Source organism: Rhea americana, unplaced genomic scaffold (assembly GCF_003343005.1).
Source record: "Rhea americana isolate MKP2758 unplaced genomic scaffold, rheAme1 scaffold_550, whole genome shotgun sequence".
NCBI lineage: Eukaryota > Metazoa > Chordata > Aves > Rheiformes > Rheidae > Rhea > Rhea americana.
Window position 1 is genome coordinate 54,549 of NW_028186702.1, and position 17,368 is coordinate 71,916.

The window sequence follows — 17,368 nt, forward strand, 5'->3', positions numbered from 1 at the left end:
TGCAATATATCGTTGCATTAGGAAAATGAGAAGGCGACTGCTCAGGATAAGYAGTTCAGACGTCGTTAGAGGGCGAAACCCAATGTCGCAAGCAGTGGCGGCGGGCGTGCCGGGGGCCGGGAGGCTGCTCCGCGTCCGGCCCCGGGATACCGGGAGGTGCCCGAGAGCCGCGCGGAGCAAAGCCTGGTGTCCGGCCGCCTCCTGCACCCTTTCTCCAGCGCCTCTTCCCCAAAATCGCGGCTTTCCCTAAGGAACCAATTCCCGGCGGCTGGACACTTGTTTTTCTGCAAATCGGGAGGTTTGCATGGAGCTGGCACACAGGGCACGTTTCGGGAGACAGATGCGACAGAGCCTGATCCCGGCCCTGCCTCTGACTCATGCCTGCCACCGAGTGACCGCAGCACGGCGTGCCTCAGTTTCCCCTCTGCTTAATTGGGAATAATAACAGACCCCGCAATAATGCGCCGTGTGGCGCTACGAGTCTCTCCAAGATTAAAGGATTTCAGAGAACTTTGCAGAGGCTAATTAGGAGTGTTTGGATGACAGCGCATGATGTTATTGTCGGGTTAATGTTTGCTACCTGACCTGGAAATGTAGGTAGGATTTAGCGCTTTCTTCTTCAGATACAGAAAATAAAATAAGTCTGGAGAAAGTGTTCTTTCAGTTTATTGCATCTCTCAAAATGTTGGCATTGACAGGGAAAATAATACACAGTTCATCTGCATTTTTTTCTTTGATAACAAGGGAGACTACTGTTGGAAAAAACAAAAAAGGGAAGAAAGACAAACAATCCTTCAGGCTTTTGGGATCTCTGGTGAAAACAGAAATAGGGAATAAACCCAGGGATTCATTAGCTAGATATCAATATTCTGCTTCAAATCAGTAAGAAATTTCCCACCTACTTTATGAAAAGTTAACTTGTTTCACCCTTTTTTTCTTCCAGGGTACGGGATCACCCATGCATTCCCAGCAGGCCAGAGTCCAGATGATGGGGGTCAGATTTTCATTAAAGAAAAAATGCCAGAGCCTTTGCTTGGACAGATGTGACTACCTAAAAATGTCTTGCAGCTCTCAGCAATGCTCACGTCGCGGTTAATCTTCCCCGGGGTTTGCTCCCGGAGCAGACAGGGCCCAAAGGGAGGGATGACGGCGGCAGGGAGGGCAGCAGAGCAGGAAACGTCGTTGCAGTTTTCAGGGCAGCAGCTCGGCRTGATTCAGGTGCCTTTCCCTGGGCTACCTGAGAGTCGTTCCTGGGCTGCATTTTCAACGTATGCACTTGGAAAGCTCTGGTGGAAAAGCAGCCCCAGCTGCCCCCRGTGCCCTCAGCCGCAGCCCCAGCGGCAGCGCCTTTGCAGCCCATTTGCAGCCCATTTGCAGCTTGTTCTGGTGCCCGGCGCTGGGGTTTGCGGCGCCAGGGTCACAAGCAGCTTTTGCACATGRTATATTTTGCCTGCAAGGGGCTTCTGCTGGTTTTGAGCCTCCAGCACGGATAGGAGGTTTGCCCTCCTGGCGTGGCCAGCCATCCCTGGCAGCACGGAGCTGCACGTGGCTCCGCTGGGGCAATTAAACCCGGCCACGCCGCCTCGCCGCCCCTGGGCACTTATTCACTGTATAAAAGCCCTGCTGTCACCGGGCTCTCCCAGGCTCTTCTCTCCAGTCCGTCTCACTGATGAAGCGGGTAAGTCTGGCTTTCAGCGGCGCTCCGGAGAGGCCGGTTTGCTCCCGGGTGGCCGGCRCAGGCGGAGGGCTGGTCGGCGGGCTGGAGGAGACACGTCCTYGGGGGGGCTGCTGCCTCCAGCACCATGGCTGTGAGAGCTGGAGAACCTCATCCGTGGTGAAGACCGCCAGGAAGGTGCTTTGGATGGACTGTGAACGTGCAGGAGGGGGATTCGTGGGCTCCCCTATGCTTCCTTAGATATAGTCCAAAGGAGGCCACCGACTATCTACGGGGCTCGATGTCAGCACTCGGATGTGAGACCATGTATGAAGAAGCAAAGCCCTTAGTGGAAGCAGCAAGGAGGTTTTGCCACTGTTTTGAGGATTTGAACAGAGAAGCTACACAGATGATGGCAAGGAGCCGACCTGCTTCTGCACCAAAGTGCAAGTTAGCAGCCAGACTCCCCAGCTGAGTCTGAACAAGTCAAAACTTATGCTTGGTTAATAATGATAAAAATAAGGCTGAGATGTGGACAACCCCCTGGAAGCAAGTAACCCCCCTACTTTAGCGGGCTCTGGCCTTGATGAGAGTCACCAGATACTTTAATGTTGTACATGGAAAAGGAACCATTGCTATTGTTTTCAGACTTGTTATTTTTATTGGTCCATAATTATTTTAATGACAGTGATTATGAGTTTTTATTAATGATAGTTACACAGCATTGTATTGTTAATAGTCATACAGTGACAGGTTTTTGGAAGATAAAGCATCTTGTCCTAACTCTAGGTAGACACAGGGGTGTTCAGGAAATGCAGTTTCTTTATGCGCCTTTAACTGYATGCCAAGCACTGCTGAAATGTGTATGGGGGGGGGATTGGATCAGGGCACCTCTAGCACATCAGCGTTCCCAGTTCCTGTCCCAACTTGGAAGCTACCATCGAAATCAGTGTTTTCCTGCGAGGGGAGTGAAGCTGGGTGGTTTCTCCAATCACTTAGAGTGCCAAGGCAATGGAGAGGGTTTGACTTGATTAGTGATGGGACAGTACCTGCTGGGTCCCTTTCCCCAAGATGCAGGGGCCTGGACTTTCTCACCACTCCGGTTTTATGGAGTGCTTAGGAAAGCTTCTCGTGTTTGCTGTTCTTGCTTTTCTTAAAGCTTGCCCACGKGCCAATGTACGGATGGGAGCGCGGCGCCTGTAGAGGCGGTGAGGCTGGCGTTACGCTAGCTAGCACCGAACCCGGTAATCGCACAGGTCTGTCTTTTGTCCCGTCCATCCCGAGGGGATGGTGTGGACGAGCAGTACGTGCTGGGATCCCTGCTGTCCCGAGCTACTGTCACCCTGAGCTGCCTAATTGAGCTGCAGCCTGGGCTCGCCCGCGTGGACGGCAGCCACGCCTGGGTGTTACGGCCTGGACGCACCTTTAATTTTGGGTCATCTTTCATCTTTCACGCTTTGGAGTTGCAGGGCATGAGCTTGCAAGCATGTCCCAGTGGGGAGGCAGGAGGCTTGCAGCAAATGGGACGTGGGGTCAGGATGCTGCTTCTCCTTTGCAAAACGCTTTGATGACTGCTCGCTCCGTCTTTAGGCAACGTGCCTGGGATCCCTGGAGGTTTCTGGGCTCTTAGAAGGAGGGTGTGGGGCCCCGAGCTGCTCAGGTAATTGCAGCCTCTTCTCTGAGTTGGTGCATGCCTCCGGCAGAGCCGAGGTGCGGGCTGCGCCTGCGGGAAACGGCAGGTCCCCCGTCACAGAGGTGGCCAGTGTGCATGTGAACTCTCCACCTTTTTCTTGCTTCTTTTTCTTTTTTTTTTTTTCCAGGCGTAACCACCTCGCACAACCATGCACTTTTACGGGGAGCAGTACAAACACGTCTGCCTGCCAGGGTCTGGCTACATCACCGAGAGCCTCCAGGTGTGCGCGCCCCAGGCTGACGTGTGCAGCACCACGTGTCACCCACTGAGCATCACCAAGAGCCCGATGCCCAGCTGGTCCGGCTACCTGCAACCCTTCATGCTGGTGCACCCGCAGCCAGCCGTGGCCCCGCCGCCCCTGCTGCGCTGCCAGCCCTAYGCGCAGCAGTGCGTCCTGCTTGGCCCAGAGGCCTGCGAGACCACTTGCCTTCTGCCCTGCGCCCAGCCCGGCGAGGAGCCAGGCACCATGCAGAGCCTCCGGTCCTGCGAGACCTGCTGCCTCGAGAAAAAACACGTGGCCAAGAGCCTGCCGCCGTGCGCGCCCAAGTGCCTGGAGCCGAGCAAGCTCAGGTTCCCGCCRTGCGGGATCAGGTACTCGTCCTCCTGCAAGAACGAATGCACGGTGCAGCRGGGCTCCAAGTGCTGCCCGCCGCGGGCAATGCCCGGCGGGTACTCGCGGCCGCTGCAGGGGTGCACGGAGTGCCCGCCGCCGCAGGAGTGCCTGCTGCAGGAGTGCGTGCTGCAGGAGTGCGGCGGCAGCTTTCCCCCGCAGCGCTGCACGAAGGGCTACCCCACGCAGGAGTGCATCACCGAGCTCCCRCCGCAGCCCCACGGCGCCAAGTGCCCGCCGGGGCAGGGGGCGAAGGGGTGCCCGCTGGCACCGCGGTGCCTCCCCAAAGGCTCACTGCCGCTGGATGGGGCCAAGCAGAGGTGCTCGGCGACCCAGTACGCCTCCAAGTCCGGCTGCATCCACCCGTGTGCCCCCCAGCACGTGTGCCGGCATCATGCTGGCAGAGGGAAAGGCTCAAGCCACAGCAAGAAGAGCTGCTGCGCTGCCAAATGGCTCTGCTGAAAGAGCCCAAGGAGCCGTCGTGAAAACAGCAAGCTGCATAACCSAAAGCTATTTCTTTCCCTCTGTTCCTCTTCCCAACCCTTGAAGGAGCTTTGACTGCACTTTCCCCTTATTTTCTCAACATTACATTTGTAGAGTGTATTGCCTTTTAGGACTCCGTTTATTTCTGCGACAGAAAATACCTTAGTGAGAAGTTAAGCAGCCGGAGCAGGTGATAAAACTTTGAACTTTAAATGGATACAGCTCTGCTGTAGTGTCTGCACCTGTGAGAGGTTTTTTACTGTTACTAGGTCAAATATATTCTCCAGCTGTACCAGTAACATTAAATCTCAGGGTTGTGGCTGGATTCCTGCTCTCATGTCTGATTTATTCTCTGTTTTTCTAAAACTGTTTCTATGGCTGACTGCCAGGCAAAATTATTCCCTCTTGTTACAACACAACTTTAAGCAAAATAGTGAAAGCAATTTTGCTTTTAGGATTAGAAAGATTTCCTGGGTGTGGGACTAGATTTTGGCATAAAATTGTTAGCTGGACATGTGGCAAAAGATGTGCAGGCAGGTACTTAGAGGAAGGCTTTGCTAAAGGAATGAGAGGTGATCTCCAGCAAGAAGTTTGCCTGCTCAGCCACACCAGCACGTGGCTGGCTGCACCTGGCTGAGCAGGGCACGATGTGGTCCTGCCCTGCTAGACCAGAGCAAGAGCCCTGCTGGCACATCCCACTCTCCTGGGTGCTTTTGTCCCTTGACCACTCCCTTTGGAGCCAACTGGGAAGGGGGTGATGTGGGGTAGCTGCCTGCGACGATGGGGGAGAGGGTGATGCRGAAGGTCTATTGCAGTGCCGCAAACTGGCGTGGGCACAGCCTGGGCTGCAGGCACTGTCAACATCACTAATCTGTGTTTACAAGCATGCAACCAGACCGAGAGCTAACTGTCCCCTCCAGCTGTTCCTGGGACATGTGATTTCCTAGACAGCAGGAAATAACTATTTTGCTTGATCAATATTTTGATTTCCTAATACATGTGTAAGGGGTGAAGTCCAAAGCATGTTTCTGTGCATGCTGGCTGCACACACCAAGGTTCTCCCAGGACCGAGAGGTGCCCTGCACAGGGCTGCAGCCCGGGAGCCCCGGAGGACCCCATCCCCTGGGGACAGGAGCTCTCTGCCACCTTCTGAGGGTGCTGGGAAAGCTGATGCCATCTCCAGCTGCTGCTTTGCTCTGCCACCCCAGCTCTSGGGGTGAATCCCAGCAGGAACGTCTCCTTGTGTGTCCTCAGCAGTGTCCCGAATGGGCCAAGCAGATTTCTGCAGATTTCCTTTTCAAATAAAGCAACAGATTTGYCCACAAAACAGCTGCCTCGTGGCTAGCCCACCTCAGATAAACCCCTTTCTTACACCAGCTCCATCCACAGCCTGGCTCTGCTTCGCCCTCGCTCACCCTGCCGGAGACTTTCCCAGGAGTCTTCTCCCACAGGTCGGCACCCTGCTTTCAACGCCGGGTGCGGCGGTGCGGCACCGGGGTGTGCAGCCGTTAGAGGGAGATGGAGCATCACGATCCAGGTACAAACCAATGTGAGCAAGGCTGGTGAGAAGGCTTTCCGCCTTTGAAAAATCTGAGCTTCTCTTTCTGTGGTTTCGCTCAGGGCAAAGGGGTTGTGCTGACATGATGACACAAAACGCAGCTGTTAAATGGTGACTTAGACTTTTTTTTTTTTTTTTTTTTTTTTGGCTGTCTGCAGGAAGTTGGTGTTTCATGCTTGTCAGCCTGGGTCAGTAATGCAACTTTGTCTTAAAGCCAGCATTTGAAAAGGGGTTGAGGATACCTAAATGCCTTTAGCTGCTTTGATCAGACTCAGGCTGCCCCCGCCTGTTAGCAAGGGAAAGTCTTGTTCCCCCTCTCCTCCTGCCAGATGCCCTGGCAGCAAAACCCCCCCTCCCTCATCAGACAGGTTCTTTATAATCTGCTCRTGGAGGGGTCATATGCTCTGCGAGAATGAACCTGGTGGACCAAAAGATGACGTGACTCAGCTSTGCTGCCTTGTGGTGACGAAGACCAACCGCAAGCTGGGCTGTGTGAGGGCGAGGGTGGCCAGCAGGTCAGGGAAAGTGCTCATTGCCCTCTGGCTGGCACATCGACACCTCCATGCCCAGGTTTGGGCCCTCAGCACCAAAGCTATGGACATCTGGGAGCAAGTCCCATGGAGGCTACCAACATGGTTAGCACTGGGGACGCAAGAAGAGGCTGGGAGAGCTGTGCACATTCACCTGGGTGAAGAAGACACTCAGAGAACAACTTATTACTGTCTKCACTCACCCAATGGGTGTTTTGAGTGGAGACAGGCTCTTTTTGGAGGTGCACACTGAAAGGATGGGCTAGAAAGGGGCTTTCTCTATGTTCCCATGCAACTGCTGCTCAGTGGTGCTCAGGATGGTGGTTCTGGTGTAGAAGGAGCCACAAAGGTTTGACAAAGCTCGATAATGCCCACATTCTTGAGGACTGTAAAATATTCAGGGCTGTGTTTCTACTCCCTTTTTCAAAGGTGCTTTTGTGTTGAAGGCACCATAATTTTTAGAAATTAAATGACAACCTAAAAATTTGGATTATCGTAACTTTGAGTTGCTACCTGCAGATTGAATAATTGTATTAGCAGAAGCAAAATCATAGCCTTTCCCCATAAATCCTTCTTTATTTTTATCCTACTGTTAAGATTGAGAGGTCTAAGTGTGTGTCTCTTTTTGGTATTTGAATACTATGCAACTAAAGTCTCATAGAAACAGGAATTTGCATTTTTGGGGGCATTTTTCTCCTTTTTAAGCAAAAAGGGTATGATCAGAAGTTGATTCAGAATGTCACAAAGACTGCTAACAGGTACCACATGCAAACTGCAATGAGCAAAGAATATGAACTATGAGTTTTATCAGCAGCAGCACTCCCCAGTAACATGGGTTAGTAGGGTTAACATCTGCCATGAGGCATCAGCTCCGGGTCTGGCTTTTCAGATAACTCTGTGTGAATTTTTAGCTTGTCTCTGGTGAAAGAAWGGGAAAATAATCCTGACAGCTAGGACTGGGGAGCTGAGATTTCCTCACAACATGGAATGTCAAAACATTTCAAAAATATTCATTATTGTTTCATGCATGCAAAGTATTTTATCATTATAATATTAATAGCATGTTAGCTGAGACAAACACCTCAGAGTTGAGTAATAGCACCTTTAAAAATATGCACTTTTTGATTAAGGTGTCTCAAGTTGTTCTCATAAACAGGATGTAGTTTAGAGCCCTGATAATTCAAGGTGTTTTGCATTTTCATTTCTGTTTGCATTCACAGTCATTTCTTAAAACTGGAATTTCAAAATGGGCTGAGAGCAAGGCAATTTAGAGATACTGGGCAGGAATGTGGTCTACATATCAGAAAGTTTCTTAGGGCCTATTAGATATTTTGATCTGTTAATGTATAGGTTTTTCTTGTCTGCAATGTTATAGAAAGATGTTATCTCTTTAGGAAATTTTTGAATACATTTAGTCTCCAGTACAAAACTCTGACTTTCAGTTGTCTTTTAATTTGTTGTGGATTTAATGATGCCTGTCAATATACTGAGCTTCCAGGTTGAGTCTATCTGACTTTGCATCATTTCCTGCTTTCTGATGGATTCAGCCCTGGCAAAGGAAGGATGAGGAAGACAAATTTGGTGGCTAATGCAGTCAAATTGTGAATCAAAAATTTTCAGAAGTGACTTTTATTGATTTTTGGCGTGCAGCCTGAGGCTGGTTTAAGAAGCCTGGTTCCAGATGTCTTAACTGAGCACTACATGGGCTGGTCCTACCTGCAGACCTTCTTTTTGGAGCTTATCTGGAGAAGTCTGAGGGTTTGGGGGCAGGCCACYAATAACCACATGATGACATCCTTCTCTCTGTCCTCAGTGGTTTTCTTTCTTCGCTTTCTGATCCAGCTTGCAGATAGGTACCGGTCACTTGCCAGCAGGTCAATATCTAMGGCGTGGTGCTGGGCAGGTGCTGAGGGTTTGGAGGACTGACCTAAAATCCAGTACCTTGCAGCTGATGTCTGGCATATCTGCAACACATCTGTTGTCACCTGTGAGCCACTGTTCACATTGTCAATGTTTAAGCCAGGGCTGAACAAACCGAATGAGGTACATTCACTTCTTAATACAAAGAGAATTGGTAGAATCACACCATCGATGAATTTAGACTGTATAGATGCAATGTGATGGCACTCCACAAAAGGTAACAGTATGTGGTATAGAGAATCAAATAATGCCTGTAAACAGYGTTAAAATAATTATAGTAATTACAAGTGTTACACATGCAGGAAAAATTGTTTGGAAAGTAATTAAGATCTCATGCACAAAGGTTGTCTCATCTTCCTGGATGTTGAAGAAAGTATATAAAACTCAGAGGATTCAGGTCTCCTCTGGCCATTTCTCTTGACTTCTGCCTGGACAGCTGGTAAGTCCCATTCACCTCAATCTAATTATATTGAGCAAGATGTTGCTTTAACATGAGCTGGGATTTAACATTAATGAAAGCCAAAATGAAAGACATTTTAAGCTTAATTCAGGTAGAATTTAGATAATATTTTTTTTTTGTAAAGAAAAGTGGAAAGGATCCGAGATGCTTAAGCCAGGTGCTCTAAATTTTTGTTTCCCACATGCTGTTTATTCATAAAATTAGCAAGATTTAGTTTTCGAGGGGTTAAGAAGTGACTGAAATCTCATGTCCGTCTTATCTTCCCAGAATGATCATGTTTTCAGCCAAAACAGGGCTAAAGCAAACAAATAATTCATTTCATTGGAGTGGTGTCTCCCCAGTTTCTCAGTCAGTTATTCCTACAGCTGTATTCATGGCTGGAGCCTCTTTAGATTAATTGCCTTTATCATAGCACTGTTAGGAAAAAGCTCTGTATGGATAATTGCTTTCATACCAAATGAAAAAAGGTGGTTTCTGATAAAGGTAGCTGATGTCGAGCAGTGACAAAAATGAAATACTGGGCATGATAGGTGAGAGGGATCCCCTTAACCTYTCCATCCTAACAGGCATTTCATGCGACTTAGACACTTACCTTAGGAGGAGCCTGATTGCACTTTGATTGCATATTTATCTCTAGTCCCAGAAATAAAGTAGCTCCTTTATGGGTAATCATCTACATCATGCAGCTTTTAACTGACAAATAAATCCTACAATATGTTTTATAATATGTTCATTATTAATGGCCTACAGGATGGATTCAGGGTCTTGGCAGTTAGATAGACACTGAAAATCTCTCTGCAGTTCTTGGCTCTGCCACAAATTGTCTCTGCAAACCTCCAGGAGGTACTTGGAGACTGGATTGCTGTAGGAGGCTAGCACCTAGCATGCATCTCCTCACTGACATCGGGTCCTTTCACCTTATGTGCAGCAGCTCCCAGCTTGCAAAGCTGCAATAATGATCTTTTCTCCTAGCCCTTGCCAACACTGTCTAGTTCGTCTGCATGAGCATGTCAGGACAGAGCCTGCCCGTAGCTTTGGGCTGATACAGTGCCCAGCGCAATCTTGGGAGAGGCAAAGAAACCCAATTACAAGGGATTACCCTACTGAGAGCTAGGCGAGGTTGGAGGTGTCACAGACACACCAGATGATCATGGGCAAGACTTTTATCCAYTCCCTAGTACAGGGCTATTAACTGCCTTTTCTTAGATGACCGGTGGTTGCGTGGTGCCAGAGGTGGTTGTATCAAACCCGCAGACCGCAGCTGTGCTGTCCTCAGTGCCAGGGTGAGCCAGGACCTGCAATTGGAAGAGGGAGAAGAGGCATTGGATGAGTGCAGAGGTGGAAAAAATCTGTGGCAAGAGCTGTCAGTAAGATGATGGGCTGGAGAAAGGTCCAACCAAGAAGCCCAAGGGTGCTTTTGGGGTGGGTGGGTGGATGCARGGTGAAAAAGACTCAGGATAACTGAGCCATGGGTAAATGGAGCAAGGGGGATAGAAATAGGAAGGGAGAAGCCAGGATCAAMGCATGAAATTCACCGCTGTGGTCTCTGTTGTGTGTGCTTCAGGTTGGCCACAGTTTCTTCAAGATGTCCTTCGCAGGGGAGTGGTGCACGGGCCAACRATGCCATCCGTGTGACACTTGGTGCCCACAGCCTCTGGCCACTAGCTGCAATGACCCATGCATTGTGTCCTGCAGAGGCTCACGAGTCATTATATACCCCCCTCCCGTCGTTGTGACCTTCCCAGGGCCAATCCTCAGCACATGCCCACAGGAGACGGTGGTGGGAAGCTCTGCAGTCCTGGAAGGATGTGCACCCACCCTGCAGACATCCTGGCAGGCAGAAGTTGCATGCTCAGAGCCACCTGCAGAGAGAGTGTCCCCACGGTACGAGTCTCAGGGCCCCCCAATTTCCTCCTACATGCATTTGTCCCACTGGATACATCCTTGCAACAGGCCAAGTTACAGGCGCTATCAGTCCTCTGGGAGCCAGAAGGAAGAGCATCCTCCGGAGAAGGAGAAACCAGAAACGGAAAATATAGATACTGAAAATGCAGGTACTGAAGAAACCGAGACCTCCGATGCCTAGCTCTGCCAGTGCCATCCGGCCAGCCCCAGAGCCTCACCGATCCCTACTGCCTCTCTAAAGTAGCCTTGCCTATGTCTTTCCTAAATTRTGTTTTATCTTAGCTTCACAACTTTTTCCTCCAGTACATTCTCAGGCAGGTGCTAAGGCTCATAAAATGCCTTCAGTTCTAGTAGTTACTGGCAGAAAGTCTGAAACATCCAGGATCTGGTTCTCATTGCCAATTTGTTCTTTTCGCATTACTTTGCCAGAAAAATGAAGAGGCAGTTGCTTCAAGATGAACACAAGAGTAGTCAAATAAGACATAACAAACCCTTTCCACTGCTAAAGCTGGTGAGACTGGCCTTTTCCAAGCCCCAGGAAATCCACTTTTTCCTTTTATAAATATAAATATACATACACAAGCCATAGGCTCATGACTTTCTCTTGTATTGCAGGGAAGAAGTGTAGCAGAAACAAAATTGCACCTCTGTTTATATTTTACTTTACAGAAAGGCAAAAAATATATATTTGGTGAAATAAACTGAAAGGAAAAAAAATGATGAAATGCACATTGGAGTAAAGGAAAGGTTTTAATGCAGTGAAAGCATCTGGAAACGCATACCATACCCACTCCATGCTATTGCTTCTATCAACCTCTTCCTGTCTGTTTCCTTCTATTAAACAGATTCTGCATCATCATGGCAGTTTTCTTTCTCCTCTGCCCTTGGTTGCAAGATACCTACTGGCTGAACACATTAATTCTGTATAGTCTGATTAGTAAGTCATGACAGCTGCTGTTTAATGATTTGCCCTCACTTGTCGAGGCAGATGTGGTGAAGATGACAGTGTCCACATCAACATGCAAGTGGCCTTCGCAGCCACAGCCAGGTGCAGTTGTTTTTCCAAAAACTTCAAAGAGAAAAGGGGCAGCAGGAAACTTTGCATCAGTCTGTTGCTGGTCAATGCAAATTGGGCTGTTTGCTCCTTTCTAGGCAAAAATGGGCTCATAAATTTGCCTCTTCATCATTCTGCTGGTTTTCCACATACTAAGAAAATCCTAAAAGGCCACAACTTTGAATCAACTTGAATTTTGCCTTTCGTAGGATGGAAACGCCTGTAAATTAGCTTGTTTGTCTTGCAGGCATTAGCATATGCCCTACTTTATTGATGCAACAGAGGTAATTAATATATCTCAGAAGATTCAGTCTGTGAGCTGGGTCTCGATGCCACGCCCCAGATAAACTGGGAGGCAGGGCAGAGATATAAGCTTATGTTGTTTGCCTTGCTCATGCAAAATGTGTTGTGAAAAATGGTATAATGAGGTCATCTGCAGGGTGGAGTTCTTGTGAATTTGCAGTCCCAAAGACCCAGTCTTGACTCATTGCCTCCACCCCATTCAGTCCAGCAGTCCCAGCAGTAGAATGATAATTCACCTACACAACAGGCTTCAGGAACCAATTTTCACCAGCTGAAGATGACTTATAAATTACTACTTTTTAAATGTATGTACTTGAAAATAGAAAACTATTCCTCTTGAAAATGAACCTACCTGTGCAAGATTGTCCTCCAAGATCCTCACTGAGCCTTTTTAGGGAAAAGTCATTAGCCTTTGTGTGTGGTGATCAGTACATACACCACAGTTTAATAGCTATAATTAATAAATGGGTTATTAAATTGGATATTGGTGCCACACCTTTGAGAGCCATGAGGTGGTGCAGAAATGTATGTTCACTCTGACTGTATCAACAGATGCCATGAGCACTGAGAAAATATTGAAAATGTATTATTTGCTCAGGTGGAACACCTGGAGYGCCCCAGTCTGAGTGATCCAAAACTGGATTCATCAAATCTCGCCTCACCAACCAGCAAACAGCTCTAAATACTCGCATTTAAGAAGGCCCAGCTAATCCCAGGCTCTTTCCYTGCTCTTCACCATGAGAAAGAAGCATTATTCCAGGCTATATTTTTCTGAATGTGGGATTCCCATTTCCTTGAGTGCATACTGTAGCTCCAGAGCYGCACATAGACCAGCTTCAATATGATACTCAATTATACGCAGACACGCAAGCAGCAGCTACACTTTGGGCTGCAATTTAGCRTCCCACCGGTTGTATCGAGCAGAGCAGCTCTTGCACAGTGAAGAACATTAGTTCTGTTTTGTTTTTAAGATGAAAGATGCACTGAATGATKATGGTAGCATAATTATTCCTGCACRTTAAGCAAATCACATTTAGTGGTGGGGAAGTATTTTTCAGTTTGAGAGTTATTTGTAKATATAATTATTTGATCACCACCTTTTGTTAGAAAACATAACCAGTTCTTTCCATAAGACATGAAATCCATGTAATGAGAGCTGCACTTAATGAACATGAGCTGCCTTTTGCCGTTAAATACTTGGAGATGGAAATTGATGTCCAGACTGTAAATGGGAGATGGGTCATTGGCCAGGAGTTGCCCTTTAGAGTGGGGTGAGTTTTGCTGAAAGAGGGATAAGTGAGGAGTATGGAAATGGTAAATAAATAAATAAATGAATGAATAAAATAAAAAAGAAAGAAATCTTAGTGCAAACGGTAGCTGGAGCATGCACTCATGTCTGAAYGTGGGTCTCCAAGTCCAGAGAGTTTCAAAACTTCCAGTGAACTTTCACGCATATGATTCTCACATCTTATTAGTGTTGACGCATTGGGGTATTTGCTGTTCTCTTATAAGCTCTATATTCCACATCTGCCTGGAACTATTACGGTAAAATCTGCAGAAAAATGAAGACTAAAGATAATGTTTTCTTATAAGCTCTTATAATGCTATGGGTTATTTCCTTTCAGACAAATGACCTTTCAGACCAATTTAGAAAATTATAGCATGACACAGGTGAGAGCACTAGCAATTATACTGGCTTGCTCTTTAAGATTTAATCTTCATATGCAAAGCAGGGGTGTAAGAATCAGAGCGCAGCACTGGGATTTCTGAAATGAGAAAATCAATAAGGCTTGACAACACTGCCATCACTACCACCACCAAGAAAAACTCAAAAATAAGATAAGTAATCTTTCAGGTTATGCTTTGGAATTACCCAGCATGAGGTGAGTTTAAGTCTAAWGCTGCGAAGCTGAGTTTGGGATTTCTCAGCCAGACTAGTAGACTGATGGTTGCTGTAGTTTGCTATTTTGTATATGAAACAACAAATTTTTTAGAGGAAAATAGGAGACCCCTGAGGTGGTCTGTTATATGAAGCAATGTTTTTTCTTTGTATTTTAGTTAGTTTTATTTATGTATGTAATAAATATGATTATGTATATGTTTAGCCTTCATCTATCAAAGGAAGATATCTGTTTCTCTGTCTTTACAACAAATTTTGTTGCAAATACTTTGGGATCAGGTACTCAGCTGATATAACCTACTAACATATAGGATGAGATTTTCAGGCAATATGGAGAGGTACAACAGTATATTGCCAACTACCACTTTGTATTTCATCTGTTATTTTTCGAAGATTTTACAGAACATGAAGGCTGACCCCGGTTTGGGCTTGAGAACTCTAATCTGCTCTCGTGACTTTCTACCTTTGGGAAAATATGGATCACCGTTATTTCCAACTGCCAGTGAAAAGTATCGGTCATAGAAATCGTATAGATGATCAAGTCAGTTTGACTTTCTGTAGCCAGGGTTGTGGGCAGTGGTGTTTTGAACTTGTCGTATGTACTGTTGGACAACTTCAAGAACAAAGAAGTCCTGATTTACTCTTACATAAWATTTGATTTGGTAACTGTTTTAATTGCCTCAGCTGTTAATCACTGTAATTATTAGTTACTTCTTAYTCCCACAAATTATGTGGGACTACTCTATGCAGTCTACTGTAATATCTCCAATGGCTGCACACATTCCTCCAGTCATTGCACTGATTTTATGGTCAGCAAACATGAATAAAATCACCTGTATTTTTTAGTTCTATTTTTAATAGTTAGATAGCTAAGAAGTTTATGATGTAAATGTGGTTATGTGAATCACAGAATCTGTACTTGTCATAGCTTGTGAATTTATTCTGGCTGAAGTTATGGACGTGCACTTCAAGTAATGGTTCCTCAGCAGATGCTAGCCCCTTGGTAATGCGTATTGTCCTCTCCTCTTATAAAAGAGAAATCTAAGATCTTCACAGTTAGTTATTAGTAATTTTTGGAAGGAAATGATTTCTTGACAGCAGGAACTGATGATGCATTGTGAAAACCTGCCCAGGAAACCCTCTTCAGCTAAATTTCTAAAAGGATTGTTGTGCCTGACCCTGGGGCTCACAGGAGAGTTCATTAACACCATTCAACATATCTGCACAACCCAAGTTACTGTAACACTGTTTGTCTATTCACTCCCCTGGCTGCCCACTCTATCAGGCTCTTGCATGCTCTATGTTTCAGGTTGACTTGCCTTCTGGAAAGATGTCCTCCTACAGAGGGATGCTTAGCTCCTGTTGCACTCCACTGTGTGAAGTGACGTGCTCACAACCGTTTGTCAACACTCGGAACAAACCTTCTGTTAGCTCATGTGCAGATTCAAGAGCCATACATGTGCCRTACAAGAGCCATTGTGCATGCGCCGCCCGTTGTTGTGACTTTCCCTGGACCCTTTATCAGCTTGTGCCCTCAGGAAAGCTTCATGGGAACCACCATGCCTGAGCTTGAGGGTTCAATAGGCTTTGGAGGTGGGGGCGTGGGATTTGGAGATGGGGGCATGGGATTTGGAGGCAGAGCTGGTTCCTGTGGATCTAGTGGTTCCTATGGATCCGGTGGTTTCTTCGGCTCTGGGGGCTTTTACGGTGGTATGGAGGGCTCATATGGTGGGGAGGACTTATGTGGTGGTGGAGGCTCTCGCATCAGCAGTATTTACCGTAACTCATTTATTTCAGGATTTGGTAGAAATTATTTCCCCCTTTTCAATAGAGGGTTCTGTAGGTATCACTGTGGAAACTACGGGTCATTTTAGGTCTTTAAGAAAGATCCATGAGACAAGAACCAATAAGATGCAAACTAATGTCTGACATACAGGCCTGGATATCAGACATGCCAAACAACCCCTATTCCTGTTGAAGTCACTAGGAGCAGTGGCTGCTTGGGATCTCTATGAATCACCCTACATTTTGTTTTTTATTTTGTGCTATATTTTATCTAAGGCTTATGATCCCAGTGTTGTACTACTTTACCATCTGCTGATGTTATGTTTTGTTCTTTCTGAATCTGAACAGAGTAAAAAAACAAGTAATGGGACTTGACTGTGAAAGTGTACAGCTGAAAGAAGAATGTCTTGTGAGCAGTGTGCTCTTCTGAATGACTAATTTGTTGTAGTTCTTGTCGAAATTGAAATTACATTTTTGTGTCTGCMTTGCCTCATATTACAAGAGTGTATTCCACTTCTTGTTTGTATTAAAATCCTTTTGCATCATAGCACTGTCTTTTGGTTTTAATTTCTATGCGGTTCTTTGGTTACAAATGAGTCTGAACAAAGATAACCTTCTGCAAAGTTTAGATGCCCATCAACTCTGTGTTAATCAAGGACTATCATCATCAGAGAATTAAGTCCTACACATGACCAAGATCAGTCTTTAGAAATTCTTCATTAGGGTGATTTGTTACCTCTTTCTAATGTATTTCAAAATATACATACTAATAAATGTAATGAACTAGAATGAGAGAATAATTTTGGTTGGAAGGACCTCTGGACATCATCTGGCACAGTCCCCACTCAGAGCAGAGCCAACTTTGAAGCTGTATCAGTTACTTGGGGTCATTTCCAGACAAGTCTTGAATATCCTCGGGGAAATTATTTTAAGCCTAGAGCAGCTCAGCAGGTGCCGGAATGACTGCATGTGTCCAGGACTCCAGCAGGAGACGAGGCAGTGCTCTGATCTATCGAGTCCTGATGGTAAATAAAGCTACAGACTGTAAGGAGAAATGGGTTAGCCTAGACCTGAGTATCCCAGGCTAGCAGGGCCAAAGGGAAGGAGGAATTTATTCATATGCACTTAAGAATCAGACTTAAAGGTCTTGCTCTTGGGGGCATGCCCTGAAGTAAGCTGAGAAATTCAGCCTGGCAGCTGAAACAATATCTTTCTTTGGGAGACTTTTTGATCATGATGCTGTTCATGACAAGAGAGGGCCTGTGCGTAGATGTCAAACAGCTGTGTGCCAAACAAAACATGCATTTCCTTCCTTTGATTGGCTTAATCCTTGTGGTTTGCTGATTTAATTGAAGTGTTTATGCTGTAAATTATCTGAGCTTGTTAAGCATCTCTGTGGGATCCCTCAGGCAACTGTTACACAGATGCCCTAGTGCTCACTCAAAATTAAGGATCGCAACATGCCTCACACATGCTTGTTGCTTGAACCATCTGGGAAATGAATTCTTCCACC

The 17,368-nt window shown here is 46.6% G+C and overlaps 1 protein-coding gene across 1 annotated transcript; it reads left to right on the forward strand.

Moving 5' to 3' along the window:
* Window positions 1–3,495: 3,495 nt before the first annotated feature.
* Window positions 3,496–4,419, forward strand: LOC146587958 (uncharacterized). Its single transcript, XM_085318745.1, has one exon. The coding sequence runs from the start codon at window positions 3,496–3,498 to the stop codon at window positions 4,417–4,419; it is 924 nt and encodes a 307-aa protein (XP_085174871.1).
* The last annotated feature ends 12,949 nt before the right edge of the window (window positions 4,420–17,368 follow it).